Here is a 12,370-nt window from a genome sequence, read left to right as displayed (position 1 = left end):
AACATTCGTGCTACAAACATACATATATAAAATTAAGCGCAAGGTCATACACATGCACATACGCACACACACACACACACACACACACACACACACACACACACACACACACAACGTACAATTTCCAAGTAAATTCCAGGTCCGACATCCCCCTGCCTCCATTACAGGATCTGCCAACACCACACACGCTTCACTTCGCCTCACAAATTTATACCTTCAAAATTAATCATGAATCACCCCATAAAAAAGTGAGGGGGCAAAATGTCCCTTCAGGGAGTGATGGTATTAAATGCTTGCTAGAGGCACTCTTCTATGCCCTGCACACAATGTTGCTCCCTTGCATGACGGGCACATGATTACTTCATTACGCCGCGATATTCTGTGCTTCCTGGCAAGAGGTAAATCAACATGTCACTCAATCCTAAAACATGTACGTAACTTTCTAGGCTGTGAGGGGGTGAGGCGCGAAAGCTGACTCGGGACACTGGTTGGGGGGGAGGCGAGGTGCGGCAGCCTTACGTTGTGGCGCGCTGCATGATAGGATACAGTGCGGCAGCCCAGCCTTGTGAGCAGCGGTGGAGAGACAACAGCATGCATCCTGAGCAGACCAGCAGTGGAGGGATGGGGGGGAGTATGTGCACTGCGCCTGGTGCAGCACTACATCCACAATATGATCCTTTAGAATGCAGAACTTGCACGATCAGATAAGTGCTAGAACAATGATTTTCCTGGAGGCTTCTTGAAATTCGTATTTGATCCCATTCACCGGAGTCTGGCCGCACTCTCCACCGCGTAGCCGCCGGCACTTCTAACAGTCTTATAATTCTCGTGCAAATTCTTATAACTCTCCGGGAGTGAGTGGCGGTCATTTTGCTGTCTGCTCAGTTCAGGGCGGCGTTGAGTCAGGCGCCGCGGGTCAGAGAGCGCGCGCCGCCCATCCTGCCCATGGCCAATTAGGGACACGCACCAATTCCACTTCAAAGGATACACCAAAATTGTACCCAATTGTCAATTCGGATTTTTATTTCAAATTTAGTGTGATTTTTTAGGCTGCCTTCAAAAGCAATTAAGTACCCATGGCAACAAAAACTGGAAAAAGTGCTTGAAGATAGAGGGGAGAATTTGAAGGGTGTAGCGGCTGAGTGAGGGGCGCTTGGGGACACGACGAGAATGTAGAAGAGGAGGGGAATGTGTAGGTTGAGGTGGAGAGGTGTAACGCTTTGTGGAATGGTGAATCGCTTGGCTACAAGGATGAGGGCGTAAATAACTGAGAGGGATGGAGGAGCGCGAGTCTTAACTAAGCTGTCCTGCAGATGAGCCACCAGCAGAAGGGGGCGGATGGGCGTGAGAGAGAGCTGGCTGACGTGCAGGTGGAGGCATGGGCGAGAAGTGTCGACAAATATGGCTCGGGATATTCGCAAACACACCCAATACCTCCTGAAAAAAATATAGATACATGTGCCTTGAAAGCACTGAGGCGAAGGGCGTAGCAGTGGCCATGTGTACCCGCAGCTAACACCCAGCGGACCCAGGCCTGAGGGAGCCGGGAAAGACCACCGGGACTACGAAATGGAGGGAAGCAAGAGTAGGAAAGAGAAGACAGGAAAAGATTCAGATAGGATGACGATGGCGAGCAGGGCTTAATGGCAGTACTGGAGAGGGTACGAGAGGCGGCAGGGTGCGAACATGACAGAGGAGGCTCGGGAGGAGACGCAGAGGAAGGTAGTGGAGAAGAGGAATCTCAAGCGGCGTTAAGTCGGTCGTATTTGTGCAGATAATCGGCTAACCGGCACTCGGGTCGGCAGAGTCAACAACGTGAGGCTAGGATAAAGAGGAATTTTTATCTCTCTCTCTCTCTCTCTCTCTCTCTCTCTCTCTCTCTCTCTCTCTCTCCGTTCCTTAAAAATTTTCTTCGACAAATACCTACCGGATCTGGACAAACATCGCTCTCCAGATCACGAACCGGAATTAACATATGAATACTTTATTATGACCCGCCTACCGACCCACTTGATGAGAGAGAGAGAGAGAGAGAGAGAGAGAGAGAGAGAGAGAGAGAGAGAGAGAGAGAGAGAGAGAGAGAGAGAGAGAGAGAGAGAGAGAGAGAGAGAGAGAGACAGACAGACAGACAGACAGACAGACAGACAACAAACACACACACACACACACACCCATACAGAGAGAGAGAGAGAGAGAGAGAGAGAGAGAGAGAGAGAGAGAGAGAGAGAGAGAGAGAGAGAGAGAGAGAGAGAGAGAGAGAGAGAGAGAGAGAGTTATAATTATATAATTAATATTTATCAAGCCCTTCAGGCACACTCACTAACCGCCACCCCCGCCTCTCTCTCTCTCTCTCTCTCTCTCTCTCTCTCTCTCTCTCTCCCCCGGTTGTTGACACGGGAAAAGCTTTGTATCGATTAACTAGAACAAAGAAAAAAAGACCTGAGTTGGAATATTTCTGGGTTGTTAGCTGGACAGAGAGGGACGGCAGCGGGTGATGTGGAGGAGGAACGGTTGCTGCAGGGGAGTTACTATGGCTGGTGGAGGTGGAGCAGGAAGGGCAAGGTGGGTGTGGGGTTATCTCAAGCACTGCCACTTGCATTGCACGTACGTAGTGAGCGAGAGAGGTGAGGATGATGTGAGATGAAGGAAAGGAAGTGTGTGTGTGTGTGTGTGTGTGTGTGTGTGTGTGTGTGTGTGTGTGTGTGTGTGTGTGTGTGTGTGTGTGTGTGTGTGTTGAGGCGGATGTGACCTGCGTGTGTTTAGAGGAAATAGATGTTTGTGCGTGACAGGTGTGAAGTGTGTTTCAAATGTGTGTGTGTGTGTGTGTGTGTGTGTGTGTGTGTGTGTGTGTGTGTGTGTGTGTGTGTGTGTGTGTGTGTGTGTGAAGATTAAGTGCATATGTTATATAAAACTAAAAAAAATGGTTTTACTTCAACAATTAGAATAAAAAAAAGTGAATCCCCGAATGATATAGAAAATACAAATCTCTCTTCTCTCTCTCTCTCTCTCTCTCTCTCTCTCTCTCTCTCCCCGACCCACTATTTTACTTCACCGGCAAGACACGCGGGCGATCGACAGGAGGCCACGGTGCTGAGGGATGACCGTGTGGCCCCGCGAAAACAAGAACGCCAGCCCTTCACAAACACCGCTGCGTCGTCCGTGTGGCGCCTCAAACACGACCCTTCCGCCACCTGATACGGCCGCCTATGCATTACCAATTTCATGATATTAATTACGTACTTTTTTCTTTTTGCTACGACACTAATAAGCTTTGAATATTAATGAACACAATTATCACTGAGGAGGCGAAAAGAATACAGGGAGATATGTGAATGAGTTTTTAGTTACTTTGCTCTTTTTTGTGTTTTATCTTGTGTGGAATTACAGGTCAAAAGATCGTTGTCATCATCATCATCATCATCATCATCATCATCATCATCATCATTATCATCAGTACAGCCACCAGCGCCACCATCATCGCCACCACCACCTGAGGCCTACAAGATTCCCCCGGGGCGATGGAGGCCTTCTCTAATTGTCAGGGCGAGGAGGTTCAATAAGCCACGTACTTTGTCACACTGGCTTGGGGTGACTTTACGGCATTACTGGATTACAAGGTTACCAATTTCCATTCCCTGACTTACCGTCTCTACCTACTCCTTACCTACGATGTGAACCGGGATGGCGTGGCAGGAGACAAGCCCGTGTACAGACAGCAGCCGGTAATTAATAACAAGTCTTCAGAATCACACACTCGGCAACCCAACCTCAGCTGGAACCATAGCTGAAAATCCTCCCGTCTCGCTGGAGCATTATGGCTTCCCGCCCGCGCCGCGCCTCCACCTGCATTCATTAATACCTAATGTCTTCCTGAACCCGTCGCTTCTCCCCACAGACGCACATCCCCGCTGTCTCCGATTCCCTGCTGTGGCCTTGCTGTGTCGTCTTAGTCCCTGTTGCTACGTCGCCTGCAGCATTTCAGTCAACCTCACCTTTCGTCTCCTCAGCAGCGCCCCATAACCGTTGTTGTGCCGTAGTTATAGTAATCAATTAACCAATCAGTCAATCAGTTGTATTTTTCTTTCACTCTATTCGCCCGTAACCTATCGTCATTTCTCTTCCAATCTCGTTCCGTTATTCTTCTTACCTCGCCGTCAAGTCTTTAAGTCTACGTATCAGAAAAAGGTAAAGGTTTCCCTCTTTCCTTTTCTTCGCTTTCCTTGCCATCACACGCCTCGGTGCGGCTTTACTCCGAAGAAACCATTAAGTGTACAAGGCCAGGGAAATATCAATTAAACTTCTAAAAAGCATTTCCCAGTATCCTTAAGAGGCGCTGATGCATTTCATCAAAACCTGCAATATGTTTTTCTGGTCATTAATTTGGCGTAGCGGCTTTGAATTTTAAATCAAACCTCGGATGCTTTCAAACTTTCTACCCTTATGTATATTACAGAGCGCTGAAAGATGCATACTGAGAACTGCTGACAATGACTATCAAGTAATAATTTGAACTGTGAATGTGTGTGTGTGTGTGTGTGAGAGAGAGAGAGAGAGAGAGAGAGAGAGAGAGAGAGAGAGAGAGAGAGAGAGAGAGAGAGAGAGAGAGAGAGAGAGAGAGAGAGAGAGAGAGAGAGAGAGAGAGAGAGAGAGAGAGAGAGAGAGAGAGAGAGAGAGAGAGAGAGAGAGAGAGAGTCCTTTGTTTAGTGTACCGCAAAGACGACCAATAGTACTGAGAGGTTCTCGCCCCTAAAAAACACTCCTGCACGAAACGAGCACAGGTCCCAAATGCCCTAGCTCTCTTCCACCACCACCACCACCACCACCACCACCACCACCACCACCACTACCTCCTCCTCCTTCTTCTCCGTCTCCTCCTCCTGCACAGTCAGTGCCGGTGTTTTCCCAGGTGAAAGATTAGTTCGTCGTAAGCTTCCTTCTCTATTTAACATTTCTTAGCCGTTTTTTGTAATTCTTAATTATATTTTTTCTTTTATTCGAGGGAACAAACATCATAACTTCTATAGCTTTCAACAATAACCACAGATCTAAACAAGTACCTCTGCCACACTGCATAGTAAATGTCCTCAATGGTACACAGAAGTCCTGAAAACTGCATGCAAGTTGAGAGAACAAGAGCAAAATCAAGTAATATACACATAAGAATGCATGAATAAGAAATGAGATATAACAGTATAAAAATAAGCAATAGTAGTAATAGTTGGATCAGTAGTTGTAGTAGTAGTACAAGGAGGAGGAAGAGGAGGAGGAGGAGGAGGAGGAGAAGGAGGAGGAGGAGGAGGAGGAGGAGGAGGAGGAGGAGGAGGAGGAGGAGGAGGAGGAGGAGAAGGAGGAGGAAGAGGAGGAGGAGGAAGAGGAGGAGGAGGAGGAAGAGGAGGAGGAGAAAGAAGAGGAGGACACAGGGTAAGAAGAGTATTGAGTGCGGAAAGGAGGAAGAGGAAAAAAAAAAAAAAAGAATAGGGAAGAGTACGAGTGGACAGCGTGAGGAAGAAATGGAGGAGGGCAAGTGACATGGGGCAGGAAGGAGAAGGAGAAGAGGAGGAAGGAGCAGACCAATGGAGAGCAATGTTTGTTTACTCACCCCTCACGTAAAGGCTGACCAGGTTACTGAAGGCCGTGCCCTCCGTGTTTTCGGCCACACACTCGTACTTTCCGCCGTCCTCCTCAGTGCTGGTGCTGATCTGGAGGCTCCCTGAAACACAAGGTTCGCGGTCACTCCCTGGAGAATCATCACTACTTTACACCATGCCACCACTGCCGCCCTCAATGCCCCCAGTCCCTCTGCTACTCCTTACCTTCGCCTTACCTACCTATTTCCACCCACCCAACACTTGCACATATGCCAATACCTCCCCGTCCCTTTTCCAGCATATCTTAAATAAATTTCATGCCTTTGCTTGGTTCAATGCACAGTAAATAACTTCATGAGTGATTGAGAGTGTTCAGTCATATATCTATACTAGGATACAATAATTTCATAAAGAATGCTTAGAATAATAAAGTTGAGCCATACTTAAATATTAAATCTATATGTGTAAAGATACAAAATATATAATACATAATCCATGAAGATATGAGAGTTACAAAGAATAATATACAAAATGTGTATAGACCAAGTCACCGATAAACTCAAGCGTCCGGACGATGCACGAGTATTCTAAGAAGACTGGTGTTTCTTCTCTTTTCAATAACATGCTGCATGTCAATACCAGCGACGCCAAGTGTATAGAGCAGCGGATGGTAATGAGCACCCAGAGTCTCGGAATAAATTGCAAGCTTCATATATTCAGAAAAAAAGAGTAAAAAAAAAAAAAAAAAGATGAAACTGCAAACGTGACTGTCTGGCGGTAGGTACACTCAGGAGAACAGCCGCCCAGCCCTGTCAGACTTGTGGCTAAAATGTCTAGTTAGTGGTGTATGTAATGCATCGACTCCCTGGATCAAAACAAGTAGTTACCAGCGTAATCTACATGTTGCTTTTCATACACTTCCATCAAGAGAACATCATGAGCAGAAACTGATGATGATTCTGCTCAATTTTTGTTCTTTGCTCTCTCCAGTTTGGTATGATTTTCTTTCACATGCTTGGCAGTAATAGTAAGGCGATACTGCGGTTCTGAATATGTCATCCGAACCCATGATGATCTTGATTTTAATGATGAAGCTTTTCTTGCCTGTTCTCTCTCTCTCTCTCTCTCTCTCTCTCTCTCTCTCTCTCTCTCTCTCTCTCTCTCTCTCATGGAGTGTAGGTCGAGTCAAGCTGTCATATCTTTACATCCTATATTTCCCTTTACACTTCAACTGTTACCTGTAAATTGTTACGTTTCTGTGCATTAACGATGATCCGACACACCAACATCATTACAGATCCTGTAAACTCACGACAAACTGGCAATGACGCGATGACGAAATGAGCGACTTCATTCGGTTACTTCTCAGCTAAAAAAAAAAAAAAAAAAAAAAAGAGTAAAAAGGAAAAAAATAATACCAATATCTTCACTTCAGACACTTTTTCTTCTTTCTTTTCAAGGGAAGGTGAGTTATACCGTGTTTCACTATACCTTCTTTGAAACATTGCACTGATACCTGAAATAACACCGGAAATGGAACAACTACGACAATACATGAATAGTAGCATGAGTAGCATTAGTAGTAATAGTAGACTAAAACCTCGCTAAGTTGGACTAATTGGGGGATTGTTGGAAGATTCGACTTAACCGAAAATCCGACTTATACGAACTCAACACTGCATTTAGATTCCTTGACCCCGAAAATGTTCAGCTGGCTTTCCTGTAGCACTCTGAGTGGGTGTAGACGCCGTGTACTGCGATCCCTTCAGCTCTTTCTTACACGTACACTTGGAGACAGGTTCCTCTAGGCTTTCGTGGTGCGCCTTCCTCTTTCTACGCCTACAGGTTCTTTCCCTTTCCTTAAAAATGTCCTACTTAATTGCAATCCGATTTAATGAAGTAGTAAAAAGTAATAGGAAGATAAACAACAAGATAATAAACTGATAATACAATGAATAAATAATAATCTTGATTCATCTCATCTTGTCCAACGTAACTGAAGTGACACGCAAGAGGGAAATAAAAGAAGGAAAGAGGGTTAGATATCATAAGAAAGCACTCAATATATGAAGAAAACCCCTTTGTTTGTCGCTCTTTGAGAGGAGAGGGTTCTAGCGGGAGATTCCAAGCTCTGTCTCGTCCCTCTTAACCTCGAGTCTCTTACACCAGTCATGGAGTGTGTTAACGATAATGATGATGATGACAATGATGATGATAATAATAATGATAGTAATAATAATAATAATAATAATAATAATAATAATAATAATAATAATAATAATAATAATAATAATAATAATATTAATAATACAAAAAAATAAGAACAAAAACAACAATAATGATAATTACAATAACAATAGTAATAAATACAACGCGATACATTTAACCGCATACAAAAATGTGTCACTATATTACCATTGTCTCTAAGCTCCATTACTTGTTCACGCACACAACACACACACACACACACACACACACACACACACACACACACACACACACACACACACACACACACAGAGCAACCACCTTAATTTATTTTTGTAAAATAATTTCAGTATAAAACACAAAATGTGTTTGCAATTCATTGCAATCTGTGTTTATGACATAAAAATACCTTTACAAATTTTCGGTGCACAAAATGGCAAAATATATATGAAGTTGGTAAAAAAAGAATGAAATGGCAAAATACTTCAAATTATATACTGGTAAATCCGGGAAAAGGGTTTGCTGCCGACCAGCCATCAGCCCCCTCTCCCTCCATCCCCACCAACCAACCCCTTCCCTCTCCCCTGCCAGCCCTCACCCTCACCCTACCTGTACTCATTCCCTCACTTGTTGCCCTCACCATTACCTGGCGTGCCCTCACCATCACCTGGCGTGCCCTCACCATCACCTGGCGATGCACTCAGCCTTCATCCAGCGTCTCCTGAGTCACCCGCGTCTTTTGATATCTCGTTATTCCGGTGTGGTGAAGCGTACCTAGTGGATGACACTGTCTGGCATGGTGCCCGTCCATGGTCGTGTTGACAGCACACACAAGGTGATACTGGTTGTACTACGTAGGTAGGTATGTGTGAATGGTGACTAGTATGGTATGTGAATAAAGTCTTGGCCAAATATATAACGAAAATATGACGAGAGAAAATGGTGAATATATCGCCTTGAAGATATTCTTGTCACGTCGTAATGTTAATTCCCCAAGTACTGGAGATACTGACCACAGGTCGAAGAAGATGGCGTGTGAGGAGAGCGTGAAGTCTGCCCGAGCGTGGAGGAGAGCAGTGTAAGGACAGGCGAGTGGTGTGTGGGTGGTGCAGGAGTGTAAGGGCGATGTGTGCATGGCTGTTGTGTGGAGAGATGTTGAAAGCACTCACAGCTGGCCGGGCCGCGCCTCTGCCGGCTTTCATTTGTTAAAATTTTAAAAGTTTTGAACACTGGACTTCTCCCACGATTATTTTCAACTACGTATGAGGTACAGAGAAAAAATTCTGATAAATATTCTCTGAAACTTGTAAATGTTTATTTTTTTCTTATTTATAAGCGCGCCGCTACATTTTTCCCGAATCATTTACACAATTAGGAGAATGTTTATGTAAAAATTGTGAAGCTCAGCACATCGGCGTCGTGTTTTCCTCGCGGCAACAACGCTCGTTTGAAAAACATATCCTCGTCAGGATTAATAGTGACTCGATTACAATGTCGAGAATTATTGTGCATGTGCTTGTTTATACACTTATATACCAATGAATGAAGCATATAGTGCAAAAATACAATGACAATTCATTAAAATATACGAGAATATGCGCGTGCCCGACCCTTCCTGCACCAGACACTGAGGTGCACTTTTTCCCTTTTCCTTAATTTACTCCCAAGGTCCACTGAAACACAACTGTCTCCAATCTGCTTGTGTTATCACTAGCAAGCATCTCAACCCTCGAACGGCAGCACACATGTAAGTACGCACACAAAGATTCCTCAGATCAAAGACACACAAACACACACACACACACACACACACACACACACACACACACACACACACACAGACCCAATAGACAGTCCGCTAAGGTAAATACATCCTCTAATTTTCATTCTTTTGCCTCCTCACTGAGGCAAGAACAGCGGCGAAGACAAACACATCGGCATTACTCCCCTATTCGGCTGCTCACTCACCCAATTGCTGGGAGACTTACACAACTTGGGCAAGCACTCCTCTTATCAAACAGGAGGAAGCCGAATGAAAGAGGTCTCGATAAACACAGAGCCTGAAAGTAACTTGAAAGAACCAAGACAAGCAAGTGTATCCCTTCGCCGTGTTCTCTTACACTTCCCTGTCAAGTTTGTCTGTACCAGGCTCCTGTGCCCGTTGCTTGTTGCACCGATGGGAGGAATTAGTGGCTTCAGTGTGGTCTGTCGTGTGTCGAAGCATGTTTGACGTGAAGGTAGGGTTGTGTGGGAAGAGAAGGGAAGTATTAGATCATCATAGATTTTCGCTGCATGGACGGAGTGGGTCGGGATAGAAAGGGGAGAGTGAACCTGAAGGGAGCTTTAAGGCACGAAGGTACTAATGCATCAGTCAAGATAATCACTTGAGACACGCTGCATCGTCAATCAAGGGGATTAAATCAGGTGTGTGATTGGCTGCTGCTCACGCCCGCCTTGTCAGTCTGTCAGCCACTGGAGGGCGCAGCGGGTCAGGGGGCGGAGGTGCTGCAGGGAAGTATCGCTACCAGTGACTCCATCACTCGGTGTCACTTTGTTTGTTGTCTTAAAACTACGATAAACTTAAATAGGCTAAAAATTCACGCACGTAAGAGATGTGGTAATGAAACTCTGTGGAACCAATCAGTTTCCATTTCAATAAACAGGCACATCCAAGACTGGCACAATGCCACGCTGCTTCTGGCTGAGAAGGCTACCAATATAGAGAAATTTTCGAACTTAAGAACAAACAATAATGACATATTTCTTCCAGATTCAGACAAAAGCAATCTCGAATATCCCTTCTAGACCCACGACGCTCATTTAGTCAAATTGAGCCAAATAGGCATGAGACTAAGACTAACCAAAGACAAAAAGGTTCCCCTGCAGCACTTGTATGGCCAGAGAGGACCCTTGCCTCTAATGCCCCACTAGAACAGTTAATAAAGACACTTGAGAACGGCTGCGGGGTCTCTGGGGGCGAGGCCAAGCTGTAGAGCGTCATGGCCAGCCCACGCTGTGCCGAGGAAATGCTCCACAATAGGGTGATTCGTGGCTCGCATTGGCTTAACGATGAAACCTTCCGGCGACGTCCAAAGAATTAGTGTTCCAAGTTATCGTTAACAGAACAGCAAATTTTCTGGAGAAGGAGCCGTGAAATGGGTGAAGCAAGGCAAGAAGAGAGGGAGGAACGTAAGATAAAAGCAATGAGAGAAAAGTAATACGGGATGACAGTGAGTGAAAGTGAATGGTAATTGAAGCGTGGGCGGAGAAGGGCAAACGAAGGGGTGCGGGGAGAGAGGGCGAGAAGTGGATAACTTGATAGACAGACACGTTCTCCACACTGTCACCTGGATGTGTCGTACCCGAGCAGCTGTGCAATTGTAAAGTGTCGGTGCAGACCTCGAACTAGCCAACCATTGTTCCCTGGAACTCTGCAACCCCAGCGGCATTTTATGCGCCGCTTACACACAAGTGTTTCAATCAGCTGGACAGCCTTGCGTGACCACTGCGACTTGAACCTTCACGAGACATAGCGACGAAAGTTGATGTTTTATAAAAAAAAAACCCGCAGTAATAAATGATCTTATTCCCTTTGCCTACCTTTGAAGTAATAATATAATTTCTGAAATAATACACTGGACTACCTTGTGGTAATAAATACTCACAAAACGTTTTTTTTTCTTTCTCTATATATTCTCTATATATTTTTCCCTATATATTACATGAAAAATTCGTTAATGATCACTAAAATCAGAATAGACGACGAAGCTGCACGTTGGTTTTCACTGTTCCTGAATTAAACAAAATCAGAGAAGAAACGCGAGGGTCCAGGGACAACTATCATTTGTGACGAGTTGGACGGCACAGGCCGAGGACCGTGACGGAAGGGACAGGAAAGCGTGACGCAGGGAACTGGTCAGTTATGAAACATTCACCTCTGCAGACGGACTACACGTACTTTGATGCTGCTTATCATTTATTTAGCAATACACTGTCACACACACACACACACACACACACACACACACACACACACACACGTCCCGGGAAGCGGCGAGGCAAATGGGTAAGCATCTTAATGTGTGGCCCCTGTTCACCTAGTAGTAAATAGGTACGGGATGTCACTCGAGAGGTTGTGGCCTCGCTTTCCCGGTGCGTGTTGTGTGTGATGTGGTCTCATCCTACCCGAAGATAGGTCTATGAGCTCTGAGCTCGCTTCGTAATGGGGAAGATTGGCTGGGTGACCAGCAGAAGACCGAGGTGAATTACACACACACACACACACACACACACACACACACACACACACACACAAGTCAGTCGTTGAGTGAGCATTCAGAAAGACTGTAGCACAAGAGCGCGTGTCAGCTTTTCACTCACTATTTTTAGGCCACAGAGTGTTATTTCTTGTTTGTTTGTCCTGCAAGTGACACATGTGCTGCGTATTTCCAGGCGTATATTTTCAACGGACGTACTATGATGTAATGCGTTTATAGCGGCCATCACCATTATACTCAACACACGGCACACGGAAATACCAAGTTTGGGAAGAAAACAAAAACAATACAAAGCTG

At 45.3% G+C, this 12,370-nt stretch overlaps 1 protein-coding gene across 14 annotated transcripts in view; it reads right to left on the bottom strand.

Annotated features, from left to right (window-relative positions):
- The window catches only part of LOC123520769 (tyrosine-protein phosphatase Lar-like), a 924,035-nt gene that overhangs the window by 154,511 nt on the left and 757,154 nt on the right, over nucleotides 1–12,370 (bottom strand). For all 14 annotated transcript variants that reach the window (XM_045283347.1, XM_045283346.1, XM_045283354.1 and 11 more), the window contains one exon: nucleotides 5,600–5,710. In XM_045283347.1, the coding sequence (XP_045139282.1) occupies nucleotides 5,600–5,710 (111 nt within the window). The remainder of the gene's footprint in view (nucleotides 1–5,599; nucleotides 5,711–12,370) is intronic.

This window comes from Portunus trituberculatus, chromosome 47 (assembly GCF_017591435.1).
Source record: "Portunus trituberculatus isolate SZX2019 chromosome 47, ASM1759143v1, whole genome shotgun sequence".
In the NCBI taxonomy this organism is placed as follows: domain Eukaryota; kingdom Metazoa; phylum Arthropoda; class Malacostraca; order Decapoda; family Portunidae; genus Portunus; species Portunus trituberculatus.
The sequence above is the reverse complement of the archived record's forward strand: the minus strand, read 5'-3'. Positions and strand labels throughout refer to the sequence as shown.